The sequence below is a fragment of the Amaranthus tricolor genome, chromosome 11, assembly GCF_026212465.1.
Source record: "Amaranthus tricolor cultivar Red isolate AtriRed21 chromosome 11, ASM2621246v1, whole genome shotgun sequence".
NCBI classification, from domain to species: Eukaryota; Viridiplantae; Streptophyta; class Magnoliopsida; order Caryophyllales; family Amaranthaceae; genus Amaranthus; species Amaranthus tricolor.
Genome location: NC_080057.1, coordinates 25,648,732 through 25,666,755, shown reverse-complemented (window position 1 = coordinate 25,666,755; position 18,024 = coordinate 25,648,732). Strand labels below are relative to the sequence as shown.

Genomic DNA, 18,024 nt, shown 5'->3' with positions numbered 1-18,024 from the left:
GATTAAGTAATTAATTTAGGGTTTCAACAATGCTAGTATAGTCTTGTAATATTCTTGGGGAAATTTGCAAAGAAACACCTTTTAAAACCCTTTTTTTGTAAAGAAACACCTATTATAATTTTTTTTTGTAAAAAAATACCTTTTAAGATACTTTTTTAAAAAAAAAAAACACCTTAAATCAGTTTCCGGTGACTTTTGTCAACTTTCCGGCGTTGACTATGCCAGTCAACGCCGGAAAGTTGACAAAAATCACCGGAAACTTATTTAAGGTGTTTTTTTTTAAAAAAAGTCTCTTAAAAGGTGTTTTTTTACAAAAAAAATTATAAAAGGTGTTTCTTTACAAAAAAGGGGTTTTAAATGATGTTTCTTTTAAATAATAAAAAAAAAATTTTAAAAATTATTATTTTTTTTATTTTTGTTTTTATTATTATTATTATTATTATTATTAATTTTTTTAAAAAAAATTTTTTTTTATATAATAATAAAAATAAAAATTTTTTTCAAAAAATAATATTAATAATAAAAATATAAATAAAAATAAAAACAAAAATTTTAAAAAAAGTTAAAAAAAATTTAAAACAAAATTAATAATAATAAAAAAAATAAAAAGTATAAAAAAATATAAAATAACAATAATAATAATTAAAATAATAATAATAATAATAAAATTAAAAAGAAAAATAAAATTAAAATTTTTTTTTTAAAAAAAAAGAATTATAATAATAATAATAATAATAATAATAATAATAATAATAATATTAATAATAATAATAATAATAAATATTATCATTCTTTTTTTTAAAAAAAAATATTTTTAAAATTTTATATTTATTTTTAATATTATTATTATTATTATTATTTTAATTATTATTATTGTTATTTTATATTTTTTTATACTTTTTATTTTTTTTATTATTATTAATTTTTTTTATTTTTTTTAAACTATTTTTAAAATTTTTGTTTTTATTTTTATTTTTATTTTTATTATTATTATTATTTTTTAAAAAAAATTTTATTTTTATTATTATATAAAAAAAATTTTAAAAAAAATTTTTTTTAAAAAATTAACAATAATAATAATAATAATAATAATAATAATAATAATAAAAACAAAATAAAAAAAATAATAATTTAAAAACACCTTTTATAATTTTTTGTAAAAAAACACATTTTAAGATACTTTTTTTAAAAAAAAAACACCTTAAATCAGTTGCCGGTGACTTTTGTCAACTTTCCGGCGTTGACTGGCATAGTCAACGCCGGAAAGTTGACAAAAGTCACCGGAAACTGATTTAAAGTGTTTTTTTTTTTAAAAAAAGTATCTTAAAAGGTGTTTTTTTACAAAAAAAATTATAAAAGGTGTTTTTGTGCAAATTTCCCATATTCTTATTTACAAGATTGACATTGGCGAAGTAAAAAAATTAAGGAGACTATTAAATTTGGTCAAATTTCTAAATATTTCACAAGACTAAAGTATGTTGAGTTTGAAGGAAATCTAATAATATATAAAGTGAGGTAAAAAATTCTTGTATGTGTCTTAACAACAAATTAAATAATATTAAGAGTAAGTGAAAATTCTAATTTGGTAGAGTATGATTGGAGGTTTGAGTATGAGGATATTCATACTTAAGTGTTAGGTTATGTTTATCATTTAACTTTTTAGTTGGTTTGACTTTTTTGGCATTTGAGACTGTCATTAAATAGGTTTTAAGTCAAAATCAAAATTACAATATTATATGAGTAGCTACTTATTGAAATTTTATTTTTAGTCTGTTTTTTCTATTAAATAGCAAACAGCCAACAACAGATTTTCACCGAATATCTTCATAATAACTGATTGAAACAATTAGGAAATGAACCAATAATGCAAACTAAGCTCCCTTTGTCACTCTGAGTTTGTACCTTAAATCTCAAATAAATAAGACCTTTTTGAGTTACACAAAAACTTGGACGAGACGGCCTCATTATGAGACCACCAATTTGGGCCGGCCCAATTCACGCGTGTAACAATATTTTAATATTCTGGGCGTTTATCAATTTTGACCTTACGGCCCGTTTGGTTAGTGGTATTAAATGGTAGTAATAGGAAGGATTTATAGTATAAAATTTCATTAAAAGTTTCATATCATTCCTATGACAATGAAACTTTGATCACAAAAAGTTTTTTTGTTCACAAATTTTCATTACCACCTCTCCCAATGGTAATGTATTGGAATGAATTTCATGAAGCAAATGAAATGATTGAAGTTAGACAAACATGACCATCAAGGTAACAAAGAGAATTTTCAACTAAAATTACACTAGTTTTTCATTCTTATTATCACCGTTTATTACCACCTACCAAAAAAGCCGTTAAAGGTATCAATTTTGAAAATTGTTAACTTTAAAGTCAAAATTGATACCTTTAAGATCAAAATTAAAAAATGCTCCGAAAATGAAAAAATACCTAGGTTGTTACACGCACAAATTGGGCTGACTTAAATTGACGGTCTTATTATAAGGCCGTCTCGTCCAAAACCAACTATTTAAGTTATAGAGTGCAAACTCAAAAATACTGAAAAAATATATAGTCAACAAGCCAATAGCTAAACCAAATGCAATATGCCAAACAACCCTCAAGTTTGTAGTAAAACACTAGCTCTCTGTGCTTATGTCTGATGATTTAGTAATCTTAGAAAACATTTAATAGAAAGCATGCATGTATAAATAGATTCATAAAAGTGTTTATTCAAGTCATCGGATAGATTTCAAGTGGATTGATTTCAAGTTAGTTATTTTGGTTGGTTTAAAATCGAGTTTTGCTTCCATAATCGATTTTGCATAACTCTAAAGACATTTTTTTGGCGGGTCATCAAACCAATTACAAGGCCAGATGTATATTGTCGATTCGTCGGATCTGTTTTGAACTCCTCTAAATGAAGTGATGGATGATGGCACCCATGATATAATCAGCATTAATACTGAAAAGTAAGAAAAAGGAAGGTAATAAACTAAGAGTTGAGACTGGATTCTGAAGCTTTCTTAGACTTTAATGGTGAATGAAGCTGAGAATGGAAAAATAATGTCATGCTTATGACATTGTTTATCTGTATCATCATCTGATCTTCTGAATTCTGACCATAAAAACAAAATAATATATGAGTCTAAGTATCAGTTTCAGTCTGTCTTGAGTCCCTCTTGGGAAGCAACTCAAGAGTGAAAATTTAAACTTATGAGTTTTACTCTGCCTATTTCATTTTTTATGAGACATCAACAGTATGTACACACACATTCCTAGGACCTTTTGGGAATAAATTAAGGCTGAGTTTATTATTAATGTCAATATATTATCGTGAAAATACGAGGTACGTACTTTATGAGCTAAAAAATATCATCCCAAAATAATATGGTAACGGGAGGGAGGACTTCAATGACTTATAAAATATTTGCACTATCTTTAATTCGAATCATCTCATCACTTTTTTTAGAGAAATGTTAAGAGAAGGAGTAAGGGCAGTGAGAATTGAACGTCGAAATCTTATTTAGAGAAAGCGGGGTATTATGCTTTCTGAAAGAATTAGATGTTCTTTTATTAAGTGTGAACATAGTTGAACTATAAAGATATATTACATTAAATTATTTTAGGTAATTGTACTAAAAACCAATTTTGATTTGTATGATAATTAAATTAGTTTACTACTAATATAATCTGGTACTATGAGGTCACACTTATAAGTACTTGGATAAAATTATACTAAATATCATAAAATGCTTATTGGTATTATGGTGGTAGTATATTGCATCTAAGACATGAAAAAATATTCATTTTCATTATATAATTTGGAACTTAAATAAAGCATATGAAGGTATATGTATCTTAAAAGTGTAGTTTACTAAAGTAACACAAATGAATTATAACATAGCTTTGTGTATATAAGATACATTTGCTCATAAAATCATATGTATGTTATTTTTTACATTTGTCTTTTCTTTTCAACACCTTTTCTACTTCTTAAAAGTAATAAGAAAGTAGTTTTCTTTTATTTCAATCTAGTATGCCTGTTGATTTGGTCGGTTCTTGTGAACCAACGTTAGAGAAACGACATATGACGTTCTATTCTTGATTTTGGTATATTTAATACTCAATCATGTAACACGGAATTCACGCATCAATGGCATCATGATATTCTACTATATTGGATCATTGATATTATGATATGCATGTGATCATGTTTAGATGCTAAGAAATAGTCATCAATATTCCAACACTTTCAACTGAGACAAGAGTGGATGTTGTTTTTGGATTTGTGCTTTTGATTCATAAAACAAAAACAATCTTCGATGCCTAAGTCAGTACTTTGTAACAATAGATTATACATATAAAGTCTCGATGTGTGCGGTGTATTCTACTCATGTCAAAGTCTTGAAGTCAAAATATTAAGATCAACACATATCCTGTGATCGTCCATATGACTTTTTTCTTCTCGATTCATTTCAATGTTCAACCATCTCACCCTATAATCTCATGTCCACTTTTAAAGATTTTTGAGTTTTCACATTTTAATTTTTTTTAATCAGTTCGTTAATATCCATCTTTTTAAAGATTAATTAATGCATAAATTTGTCCAAGAACATGTTTACTACTACACTTGATGAGCATAACATGAGTTAAGAATAATAATTGTTCTACTATCCTCTAAATTTCTAAACACGATTGCACTGTACTCACCAGAAAAGCTATTGCACTTAAGCCCACGTCTAGTGGACCTGGAAAATTTGAATAAAATAAAATGATTTAACAATTTAATTTCAAAAATAAGTTTTGTGAAAACTTAATTCCCAAAATAAGCGTCTGTACATCCAAAACCTAGCCTCGAGATCATTTGCTATTACTAACAGCGACTTAAATAATAATAATAATAATAATAATAAAATAAAAAATAATAATTTTTTTTAAGTCGCTGTTAGTAACAGCGACTTAATGCATTTTAAGTTTTCAATTCTCACTTACTTCCTTATTCCAGCCGATGAGATTAAGGATTTACCAAAACCTTAAAGTCGTTGTTACTAATAGCGACTAATCCTTTTTTTTTTTTTTTTTTTATGTTTCGCTGTTAGTAACAACGAATGTTCCCGAGGCTAGGCTTGGATGTGCGGATGCTTATTTTGGAAAATAAATTTTCACGAAACTTACTTTTGGAATTAAATTATTAAATAATTTTATTTTATTTAAATCTTCGTGGACCTGCAGTGCAGAAATGATCCAATATGGACTTGGCCCTAACAGCTAATTCTTGCAACACAACATAGATAAGGCCCCAAATTTCAGAAAATGGTTGGGAACACAAGCCTATTATTCGCTCACTAACATCCACATTTTCTTCCCAAACTGTTGTACAGACAATTTAACCATGAAACGCACATTATATATGTAAAAGTGACTTGATTCAAACGATTTTTTTTGGACTTACAGGTGTAACAATTTATGGAGCGATAAAATGTTCATGTCAAAGGCTAAAGCCTAAGAACATCGAGCACAAAGTGATTAAAGAGGAGCAAAATCGTAATGCTTTTATGGAGCAACACTTTCCATATATCTTAAAAGAAAAAAATAATAATGCCCTCACTTCCCAAGGACAAATTTATCTTATAAATCCTTTAATTAACATTATTAATCATCAAAACTAAGAAATCAAGTAAAAAGAAAAGAAGTCTCTAATAACACACACCTCTACTACTCAGATTAGAGCGCACTTCCCAGGGAAAGAACTTGCAGATTTCCTGCAGTTTCGAAGGTGGGAAGACGAACAAAACGCGGCTTAGTACTTGTAGTCCTTGACATGAAGGCTTTCGGACGCATCAGCTCCTCCAGCTCCACCTTGGTATTTTCCAAGAGTAGCTTCAGAGTTGGCCTTAGCCCTATTAAGGAAGACCTCCTGAGCCTTGGCAACATTCTCCTCTTTACCTTGCCATGCCTTAAGGGTACTTTGCTGAAGGGCACGACCATATGAGAAGGACAAAGTCCATGGCTTCTTGGTCTGGAGCTTGTTCATGGTGTTGAGGTTAAGGGTAGCCTCCTCCTCACTCTGCCCACCGGACAAGAACATGATGCCAGGAACAGCTGGAGGAACGGTTCTCTGCAGAGTACGAACGGTGTACTCAGCAATCACCTCGGGGGAAACTTTCTTAGCTTCTGACCCGGGGGTAACCATGTTTGGCTTCAAGAGGGTACCCTCAAGGAGAACATGGTGGTCATTGAGGGCCTTGTAGCAAGCTGCGAGCACACGCTCAGTCACCTCAGCACACCTGTCAATGTCATGAGGACCATCAACCAAGATTTCGGGTTCAACAATGGGGACCAAACCATTCTCTTGGCAGATGATGGCGTAGCGAGCAAGACCGTTGGCGTTCTCCAAGATAGAGAGAGGGGATGGCTCATTTGGACCAATCTTAAGGACAGCACGCCATTTGGCAAAACGAGCTCCAGCAGCGTAGTACTGGGCACAGCGTTTACCAAGATCATCAAGACCTTGAGTAGTTGTCTCACCATCGGTTCCAGCAAGTGCTACGACACCCTTGTCAACCTTGATTCCAGGAAGAACATTGCCTTCCTTCATGACATCGACAAAAGGTTTACCTGGGTCACAAATATTTGACAGCATTAATGAACAAATGAGGAAATTTGTTTAACAGCAATTCTAAAACACATCAAAATAAATGAAACCAAAAATTACCTGAGGCGGTTTTCTGGTAAAGAGTTTCCTCAAAGAGGATTACCCCACTGAGGTACTGAAGAGCACCGGGAGTGGTGAAGAGAAGCTCACGAAGAGCCCTCCTGTTAGGCTCTACATTCTCAACATTGATGCTAGCAAAACGCTTTCCAATGGTTCCAGTTGACTCGTCAGCAGCAAGGATACCCTTGCCTGGGGTAGCAATATGGGCAGCATTGGCAATGAGCTCATCTGAAAATGATTCAATTTGCTCAGATTACAGCTTTCATGAGATTTTTGTTCTAGCTTTCTTCGATAAACAGAGCTCAATGCACGCAACAGGCAATTAAACAAAAAGAAGCATCAAACGGGAGATGAAAGACTTTAAATGATCATAGAAGTTTCAAAAACAAAAATACAATCTAATATTGCACAAACATAAAAAGAGTGAGCACATATACTGTAATTAACTTCTGTTAGGCTGCTAGCACTCACTTCAACATTACCAAATACAAATGACCTCAAAAATCTAATTCCTACAACCACTTGTCTTCCTTGTTTGGCAACCCTCCATTATTGACAATCAATATGCACTGCTCACGAGATCAAATAAACACGTATTCAATCACATCCTTACTCGAACACTGCCAATTACATTCAATCAAACTGGTAGCACTAGTACTTCACAAAGAATAAAAAAACTCTGGCCTCCAAATCCTTAATAAGAGAACACCAATTTCACACACGAGACTTAAATTTTCAATATTCACAACTATAATGCACATAATTCCACCTGAACTCCCACTAAAGCCAGATTCAAAAAATCACAAGTACAAAACCATAAAGAATAAAGATTTTTTTTCATGCACTTGCATAGCAAACATAATCTTACGAAATTCACATGATTTGAGTTATTTATAATCCATTATGACCCAAACCAGAAAAATATACTTTTTCACTCCAACAAGAATGGACAAAGATCAATCAAAATGCTAACACTTATCTTCATACGATACCAATCAATCAACCTATAGAAAAGTAAAACATATAATTCGTTTTTCAAACTTCGCATGCACATAACAGTGCTTCACTTCTTATTTTCAAGCTAGAAGTTTATATACGAAACTAGAGTCAATATAGTGATGCTGAATAGAATAATTAAACTTCTAGAGACAATCATTGCTTACAAACTCTAAAGAATTATCGAGTAAAAATTAACACTAATAAGCACAATCTCACAGAAGCTCAAGCAATGGCATACCAAACAATTACAATAAAATGATTATAATTAATCACGATAATTTTTTTTTTTTTTAAAAAGATAATTCACAATGATTAAATACAATCTATATGTTGAATAATTAACACTAATTAGCAAAAAAAAAAAAAAAACGGAAGCTCAAACAATGAAACACCAAACAATTACAATCAGATGATTATAATCTCGCTGATTAATACAACCTATATGCCGAAAAACTACCAGTAATAAGCAAAATCTTAACACAATCAAAAAATTACAGGGGTGTTTGGCAAACAGCTTATTGCTGATAGCTACTCAAATAACTGATTTGACTAGCTAATATTAGCTAATTTTATTAATTTATTTGACCAATTAATTTAATTGGCTGGTTATTTAAGAGGGTTTGGTAAAATTTAGTTGATGGAGTAAGCAAATTAGTGTAAAAAGAAATGTAAGGACATGATAAACTTATAATTTTAGTTTAAATTATGTCCTGATTTATTTATGATAATTAGTGAGAAGTATCTTACTTTAGAAATAAAATGAACTTTTTTTCATGTTCATAAAAATAAATAGAAGTAAACAAAGATTGCAAAGTTATTTGAAAATCAATACATATGCAACCAAGTAAAATTGAGAATAAAATTGTAAAGCTTATTTATTGGTATTAGAAAAATTACCATAAATAATACAACCATTTACTTAGTACAATACCAACTTTTGGTTATAAATAAATAATATAATACTACAACTTAGATACGTGTTTGCATAAAAAATCCCTAACATGTTTAAAAAAGTTAAATTGGTGAATAATCAAAAGCATGTATTATTCTAAGAAAAACACTCCTTAATTTGTATTATTTATTAATCTAAAGTTGGCATGATAGTAAATAAACATTTATGATAAATTTTTCTTAGTTTTAAACTCTAACTTAGAATTAATACACACAAAGTACTAAATAAACATTCAACACTCATTAGTAGAAAAAAATGAGGGTAATATTGTCAATAATATTTGCATGTTGAATAAGCTCGTTGAACATGCTCATTTTAGTAGCTTCTTGTAAATTAGCTTATTGAGGTAAATAAGCCGTTTGAACAAGCTATTTTACCCAATATTATTTTAGCTTGTTTGACCAAACAACAAGCTAATTCACCCAACCCACTAATTTTTCCCCAATAAACTCTCTCACCAAACACCCCCGCAATCTATACCTGAATAATCAAAAACATAAAAGTATCAATCTTTTAGTATCTATCAGCATTCCGGCAATAATTGTAGAGGTTACGTAAATCATCATAATTATAGCGTCGATCTGAGCTGGAAACAACACAAATTCCAAATTTGATAACAGAAAACAAATCTAACCTAATTTCAAACAAGAACAGATCTAACTCAGAGAAAAACAAACGATGATCGTAAAACCAAAAAATACAACGAAGACATCTAATAAGAGCAGATCTGAAAAGGAAGAACAGAAACAGAGGAAGAAGAGAAAAAATTACTACCGGCGTACTTTCCTCTGTAGGCAGTCATGGTTGCGAGAAATTCGAATGAGAGAGAAAATGGTAAAGTTGGAGAGCGTGAGAACGATGGAGAAAGGGGAGTTATATAAGAGAGAAAATTTCCGGTAGACCCGGTTTTTGATCCGTATTTGGGTTTTTCACCACGGGCCACGGTAGCCCTTTTCTAAGGGGCTTTTACTTTACCAACCCATTACCCAAATATCTTTTCCACTAAACAAATTCTTGTAGAGGATGGTGAGACCGTAACATATATTTCATACTTAGATTAAAGTGTCTAATAATAAAAATTTTTAGCTAATAAATCTATTATTTTGAGGTCTTATTATTACACGGTCGAATAAGATGGGTTGTTTCCACTAACATTTTGAGTTATTCTTGTGAGAGACTGTTTCTCAGTGAGATTATCTCAAATAAAAAATATATATACTGATAATTTGTATAATTAAATTTTTTAATTTATGTATGAGGCGTGTCTTATGGTAAGACCATCTTATACAATAATTTGTGTTAAGGTTTTCAAAAGGAAAATGATAAATATTTGGTTAAAAGAAATATTAATTATATTGTTATTCATGTAATTACCATTTAAAATTATACGACAATTTTATAAAATAAAATAAATATAATTCTTATTTATAATTCTAAAAATAGTGTCTTTGCGCGTCGTACATGTGTATATCTTTTTTTTATTTATTTTTGTAATTTTATTTTGTTTTAAAAAAAGTGGATATAAGAGAGTAACTATATTTAGGGTTTTGGTGACATTAGTATTAGTATTAGTATTAGATTGGATTCTATTTGAATCTTTTTTTTAAGATATTTGAATCTTTGATCATTTACAAAATTTAGAATTCTAGATTTTGTCCTATAATTTAGTTATAACACCCTTCTAAACGTTTATGAATATTGTATTAAAATAAAAAAAATTATAACAAACATCTATATTAATGAAAAATAAACGTATCTTAATTTATTTAATCCTCACTAGAATACAAAAATATTACCACTAGGCACCAATCAAAAAAATGTCAAAATAAAATCCAAAGTTGATATTTTACATTAGTGGATAGTTGAATCCAAATTCTTTGGAGCCCCAATTGAAATATCGGAAAATTTTGTAATCTAGTAATTGAAAGTTTTGCATCAAAATGCTTGTGGCTCAATAAATAGAATATTTGCATATGGATTAGAAGTTTTGGGGTTCAATTCCTACTGGACGCATGTATCTATTGGAGGCTTCTTGACTGCGCGTATCTCTCTTTACTCCCTTCTTGGGAGAACAGGTATGATTTGCCCGCATTTTTCAAGAAAAATAAAAACTCCCTATCCGAACCCTACCTTGTACGAGATAGTAGAAGTGTCCTTTATCTTTACCTTTAATTGAAAGTTCTCCGATGGACACCACTAACGTAGGACTTAAGGATATCCCTTCAAATTTGGGACTTCAAGTGTTTCGAGTCAGCCAGGCAGCCTCATATGTGTAATCTGTTGTTAGTGGTTAGCAAATATAGGAAAATAAAATTATCAAAATGGTGGGTTTTAATGGTATTTTGATTTTTTGAATTATCTTCACCATATTTATTGGGTGTGCCTTAGCTTTCCAAATGTTTTTAGTGGATTGGTTCATCCTTTACATTAGGTAAGTGACAACTAGATCTCTGTAATGGGTCGGATACGGATCGAGTGGGCTCAAATAAAAATAAAACACTAATTCTCAAATGAGATGATCTTACAGACACAGTGAGGTCATTTTTATTGGGCTGATCTGAAGTACATATATTATCTTAAAGTGATTACTTATAACCTTATAGTGAACACTTAGAATTTTAAAGTGACCATTTTTTATAATTTTAAAGTGATCATTTACAATCTTAAAATGAAGCATTAGAGAATTGGGCTAATAGTAATAGACTAAATTTACTTATGTCACCTAATAAAAATAATTTTACTATGAGACCGTCTCATTTAAAAATTTGTGTAACTTTAATGAGTTGGTTTGTTGGGAAAGTAGTGGCCAAAACCCCATTTGATCAACTAATAAAATGGGCATGTAGCATAGCAATTTCGGGCTGTACGAACGAGAAGCGCCGCCCAGGGTTTGTTGGGCCCACAGCAATACTGGGTTTTAAAGCAAGTAAGTAGCCCATGTTCAAGAGTGAAGAAGAAAAGACTATCAATCAATTGATCTTCACAAATTTTTAGTTAAAGATGGTTTCAATATAAGACAGCCTTAGTTTGAGCTAAATAGTCCAATTAGATAAAAATATTCACATTGATTATTAAAATATTCATTTTCTTTTTTAATTTTGATTTCTTGTATGAACAGTCTCACAGTAAGACGGTTTCATATAGGATTAGAAAATAACTAAAATCCCTAACTTATTCGGTCAATCCAAACTTACTTAAACGGAAAATGACCTAATCTTAGTCAAACCAAAAACAACGAACCAATAAATAACTCAACTTAAAAATCCAACAAAAAAATGACACAATCTGATCAAACCACCCAAATAATGATTTAGATTTTAAAATGTAAGTATTGTATGGTAGTGAAGAAAAAGAATTTTGATAGAAAAAGAAAAACTTTCTTATCTTAAACATAGTATAACTTGACTAGAAAATTATTCTCCATGGTGATCCAATCCAACCCTTATCATATAGTGTAATTTATGGAATATGATGCTTCCAATACTTACTTTCCAACCAAACATACCCTTAAATAAACAAAAAAGTGTTACAAATGCTCATGAAAAAGTCATGGGGAGGGAGCAGGAAACCTATACGTTAAAAGATGCTCATGCTTGGCGGTAGCTTGTGCCCAACTTCCCCAATGTTAGTCTTGTTATGAAGTTAGAATATTCCTTGATGTCGTATTGTTGTTAGACACAACTTCTAAGCATTTATCTGTTCAGCGTAAGATAGTTGTAAATATTGCAGTTTGTGATTGTAATTATACAGTTGTTATTGTTATATATTTAAACATCTAATTAATGTATAAATTTATGTCCATTGCTTGGTAAAAAGCTAGTAGTTTGTGATAGATACTAAAATGTAATTTGTTGAGAAATATGTCGATAAATTCTTAAATCACTATATTAGTTTACAAGTTTTAAAGTCTTATTAGTTATTTAATCGAATAGTGATGTTTTTATAAAGTAGTATTTCAACCTCATTAAACCACTAACAACTACTTAAATCGTGACTTACACCAAACACACCCTAGTATAAATTTGAGGAATTTTGTACACTGACTCAATAAAATGTGAAGCACAAATTTCTCCCATACACGATAGTACTTTGGGTTATAAGTGCGGATGCAGCACAAGCTCTCTATTTCACTTGAATTTGATGTGTAGTTGATATTTAAACCTGTAACTTTTTTTGTCACGTACACTTCTGATAATGTCAAAAAATTAATTCCACCAAAACTTAAGCTGATATTCAAGATCCTTAAATTAATTACATGCTCTATCAATTTCGTTTCCTCGAATTCAATTCCTTAATAAACATAAAGCTAGATATGAAAGGGGATGTTTACGCCTCAAATTAGGAATTTTAGCTTATATTAAACTTTAATTCATCAAAAATACCAGTGGACAAGTATCATGAATACATCAAACTTTGATCAATGAAAAAAATAGAAAAAGAAATGCAAATAAACTTTGCAAAAAACGGAATTTTAAATTTTAATATTAAAAAAACGATAGATTCGTCAATCGACTTTGTTTACAATAACAATGATATCTTCCTGGCTTCATTACTTGATATCCTGTCAGAATGGAAAGTTCTATGAAATCTTCCGTCGTGCTTAAACTTACTAACAATACAAGAGCTTTTGAGATGATACTACCTCAATTCCGTAGAAAATGATTTCATTTACTTTTTATACTATTCAATTATTATTTTTAATTTTTATTTTATTTTTAATCTATAAATTAAAATATAGATAAATGAGATTTTGTTTGATTCATCTCAATGCAAAGATTATTAATATCCATTTTTTTAATATTTCGTTATGTATAATAAAATATATTAAACATTAAATAAATGTATTGGATAGCACGAAAAGTAAATAAGACATTTTCAGTGAAATGGAGGGAGTATGTTACAACATAGGGTGGAGAAGTACCAAACTGCATTTTTGTTTGACATAAGGTTGTTTTTGACTCTATATGAGGTAGGTATTTGCCTAGGATTCAAAGATATAGAAGAGGGCTCAATATCTGAATATTCAGGTTAATTAAGTAGACATTTAATAAATTTGCAATTTATGGTTAGTTTTTAGTCAAATATAAGGGTCCGTCTCTATTATTTTGCCATACACTCGTTAAAAATCAAAATCAAAGTCAAAACTGTAACATATTTGCTTAAGGCCATAATACGCTAGGAACAACACTGTTTGACATGATCTTAAATATTAAATATACTCTCACTGTCTTTTTGAATTTGCATTATAAGTAAAAACTGTAACATATTTGAATTATATGGTATAAAATTAAAAAAGACAGAACAATTATATATTATGTCAACTTGTAAAATAACCATACTATACTAGCTAGTATTGACCTGGCAAAGTCAATGGATCTATTTGAGAAAAATTCAAATTTAGAAACCAAGCAGGAGGCCAATTAGTTTTTTTTTTTTTTTTTTTTTTTTAAAAAAAAAAACATAGGTTATAACGACTTACAAAAATACACAATAAATAGATAGAAAGAAATAACATCCAATGACAAACAAGTAAAATAAGTAATACATATAATTAAAACGGGTAAAAAAGTGTCACTTGTGCCACAAAATTGTCCAAATGTTCTTATAGTTGAAGACGACATTTTTGGATGATTAAATAAAGGGAAATTTGCAAAAAAAACACCTTTTAAAACCCCTTTTTTGCAAAGAAACACCTTTTATAATTTTTTTTGTAAAAAAACACCTTTTAAGAGACTTTTTTTTAAAAAAAGACACCTTAAATCAGTTTCCGGTGACTTTTGTCAACTTTCCGGCGTTGACTATGCCAGTCAACGCCGGAAAGTTGACAAAAGTCACCGGAAACTGATTTAAGGTGTTTTTTTTTAAAAAAAAGTCTCTTAAAATGTGTTTTTTTACAAAGAAAATTATAAAAGGTGTTTCTTTACAAAAAAGTGGTTTTAAAAGGTGTTTCTTTGCAAATTTCCCTTAAATAAAATATAATCTCTAGCATCCTTAAGAGCATAAATTTTTAAAAAGTAAATTTTTAAAAGTAAATTTTTAAAAGCCAATTATGCAAATCAACACATTTTAAGAAAAAATTTGGTTCACCTGGTCAATTAACTATTTACTATTAATAGATAAATAAAATATGTTTTTTATTGATTATGAATACTTTATCTGGTGGATAAATCTTGTTAAACTTTATTTTAAAGGGTATTGGGTTTGTTTCTTCAAAAAAAAGTCTGTTCAAGTTTAAAAACATCATTTAAGATTGTCTGAATGTGTATTCATTTTGATAATTAAGTCGTTTTGGATAAAGTATTTAGAATCAAGTTAAAATAGAATTTTGTACTCATATTAGTTTTGACATTATTATAAATCTACTTTTAAAATCAAATTAAAATCGATCAGTTATTATGAATGACTCTTGAATACCTTTATATAAAAAATTAACACATAAATGGAATAATTATTGTTTAATGATCGTTTTCATCTCCTTAATTAGGGCGAACAAGATCACCATTAAAATACGAAACTGATCAATTTATGGGCTTCTCGTCTCTCTCATAAGGTTTCAATGGGTTAACGACATTACCATTAAAATAATTTTTTGTATAATTCAAGTATTTGTCGTATTCGATTCCTAAAGAAAATTTATTTTGTCCTTCTAAATTTGGCCTATAATTCCGTATTTGGCTCATTCCTATATTTATTGCCTATAAATATGAAACACATTATACTTATTATTATTATTATTATTATTATTATTATTATTATTATTATTATTTATATATAATAATAATTTCAATTAACAACTTTACCAAGTTAAGCCCAAAACCAAGGATAATATACGTAGCATTCACGCCAGCAATACTAGAAGTTATTGATCGAAAGCAACTCAAAAGGAACAAGTCAACATACAAAATGGATAGCTCTCCACTTTATGATCAAAGTGCAGAATTATAGATTGACTTAGTGATTAAAAATTTAAATGCTTTTTTTCGTAGGCTTATAATTATGTGACATAGATTCAATTTTCACTATTTATAGACCGCAATAAGATCAATTTTATTTCCTTTTTTTATCTATAATTAATTGTTCTTACCTTAAAATAAATTGACAAAAGTTTTTATTTCACAATTTCGATTGTTTTAAAGATGATCAATGTTTGAAAAAAGAAAATTAGTATGAACCTGAGTTATAGGAATCTGAATATCTAATAAAAGTATTAAGCTAACTGAACTCAAGCTGAATCGATCAAACACCAACTTAAAAATTAAAATTAACATTTTCAATCTCTAATCGAATTATAACCAACTCAACTACTAATCGACTTAGAGTAACACTAATCCACTAAAAAACAAATAAAATGAAACTTAAATCCGATGTTAATTAAAATGACACTGTGTCTATAACATATATGAAAATACAATTTTTTTACTTTTTGAATTTAGAACATGAGTGTTTATACTTAACGGCCCACATTTAACTTGAATAAAAAGGTAAGAGCCTGACATTAAACCTTTTATCAAATGCTTTATAAACTTGCATGTAAGCAAAACTTCTATCATTACGGCACTCAGTTGATTACCAATCGAGCTCATTTTTAATCGAATTAAATTTAAATTGATATTGAACCCAATTTAAACAAGAAATGTAAACCCCAAGTCAAATCTTACCCGACTATGACTTGCAAAGTTGTAATGGTAATCGACTTTTAATGCAACTTACTCCAAATTGAACTAAAAGTTTCGTCGATTTAAATATCAATCAAATCGAAAAAAATAAAAGCTAATCGGCTTTACAAACAAAAGCTAAAAGTAATTGATATCATTTACAATTTTCCATTCAAAAAAAAATTCAACTAAAAATTGTTCCTTAAAAACACCAAACCAAACAACCTCCGAACCAAATCTTCCTTGAAATCCAAAAACTGTAATTCACAAATAATTACTTCATTCATTATATTATGGTAATTGGTATATAATTTACAAAGAAAAAATCATCTTAAAAACTAAAAAAAAAATACTAAAAAAAAAAAAAAAAGAAACAGAGTATGATCAACATTCAACTAGGATTCTTATTAGATGCACAGATAATCAAAGAAAAATAAGATTTTTCATAATTTTTATCAACTAAATTTCTTTCTTCTTCTTCTAACCAAAGTCTACTATCCAACCCACTTCTTGTTCTAAACATGAAAATCCCATTTCCACCATTATTAAACCTACCAACTGTTTGATCAAAATCCCACATTACATCTACCAACAACCCATCCACAAATATCACCTGATTTCCTCTAAAGTTCCATTGTAATCTCTTAATCTTAATTACCCTTTTTTTATCAATCAATATTGATACAATCGGGCTTCTTGGCCCGTCTTCTTCCGGCCCGGATTTGATCATGATTTCATGTTCTTCACCTGCATCACTAAATCTTGCTTTGGTTGATATTTGATTCGACAAATCCCCATTAAAATTCTCACATTGAGAGATTAATCTAAGTTTAGGAGAAATTAAACCTTTGATCATGTTTTTTACTATTGGATCATCTTCCATATCTCCTATTACAACAGAAAATTTTGAATCTACCATGATTAGTATGTAAAATCCTTTGATGGGTTTCGGGCCGGCTTCAAAAATTGCTGAAGAAACATCCCAATGAACCCTAAATTCTTCAAAGTATTTGGTTCCTTTCATTTTGGGAAATTCATGAAAATCATTTGGATTTTGCCCTGAATTTTTTTCACTGATTTTGATGAAAAAGCCCTGACAAATTAGCTTATTACACCATGAAATTGTGATGTAAAGACATTTTTGGTTAGAAATCTGGGTTTTGTATGTACATGAGACAACATTTTGGATTGAAAATGATGATTTTGGAGATATATAAGACTTGTTTAATGGTCCTGAACAATAAGAATCTGAAACTTTTACAGCATGTTCACTGTAACAAGTTGCTATATTTCTCATTTTTTATCAAAACCCAGAAAAATTAAACCCTAAAAAATTAATGGGTTTGATTGATTTTGAGCAATTTTAATAGAAAACAATAGGATTTGATTATGGAAAAAGAGGGAAAAAAAATAGGTTTTTTGGGCTTGAGTAAGGATAGAGGGGAGAATAAGGGCTAATTGGAAGGTTTGAGCAAAAGGAAGAACATGGGCATCTATGGAGGAAAATGAAAGGAAAACAAATCTTGTAGTTAGACAAGCCCACTACATTAAATAGAATAAAAAATTCACCTGATCAGTTTTTAAAAATCTCGTATTTTATTAATTTAAGAAAAATTAAATTTTTATTTCATATTTTCTTTTAAATGATTGACCAGCTTTTAAGAATTTTGTATTTTATTAACTGAAAATTAATTAAATTTTTGTA

At 29.1% G+C, this 18,024-nt stretch overlaps 2 protein-coding genes across 2 annotated transcripts; both read right to left on the bottom strand.

The window, feature by feature from the left end:
- Positions 1-5,540: 5,540 nt before the first annotated feature.
- LOC130827193 (fructose-bisphosphate aldolase, cytoplasmic isozyme-like) lies at positions 5,541-9,678 on the bottom strand. The gene is made up of 3 exons (XM_057692847.1): positions 9,439-9,678; positions 6,714-6,941; positions 5,541-6,616 (listed from the first exon to the last, which is right to left on the bottom strand). Exons 1-3 carry the CDS (start codon positions 9,464-9,466, stop codon positions 5,799-5,801), a joined length of 1,074 nt encoding a protein of 357 aa, XP_057548830.1. The 5' UTR covers positions 9,467-9,678; the 3' UTR covers positions 5,541-5,798.
- Positions 9,679-16,582: 6,904 nt separating this feature from the next.
- Positions 16,583-18,024, bottom strand: LOC130827121 (uncharacterized). The gene has a single exon (XM_057692742.1). It carries the CDS (start codon positions 17,614-17,616, stop codon positions 16,711-16,713), a length of 906 nt encoding a protein of 301 aa, XP_057548725.1. The 5' UTR covers positions 17,617-18,024; the 3' UTR covers positions 16,583-16,710.

Excerpts from the sequence above, each read along its gene's own strand:
- LOC130827193 (XM_057692847.1), bottom strand. The coding sequence starts at position 9,466 with ATGACTGCCTACAGAGGAAAGTACGCCG. Across the intron at positions 6,942-9,438 it reads CTACAGAGGAAAGTACGCCG|ATGAGCTCATTGCCAATGCT; the intron begins GTAGTAATTTTT and ends AATCATTTTCAG. Across the intron at positions 6,617-6,713 it reads TTACCAGAAAACCGCCTCAG|GTAAACCTTTTGTCGATGTC; the intron begins GTAATTTTTGGT and ends TTTGTGACCCAG.
- LOC130827121 (XM_057692742.1), bottom strand. The coding sequence starts at position 17,616 with ATGAGAAATATAGCAACTTGTTACAGTGAACATGCTGTAAAAGTTTCA.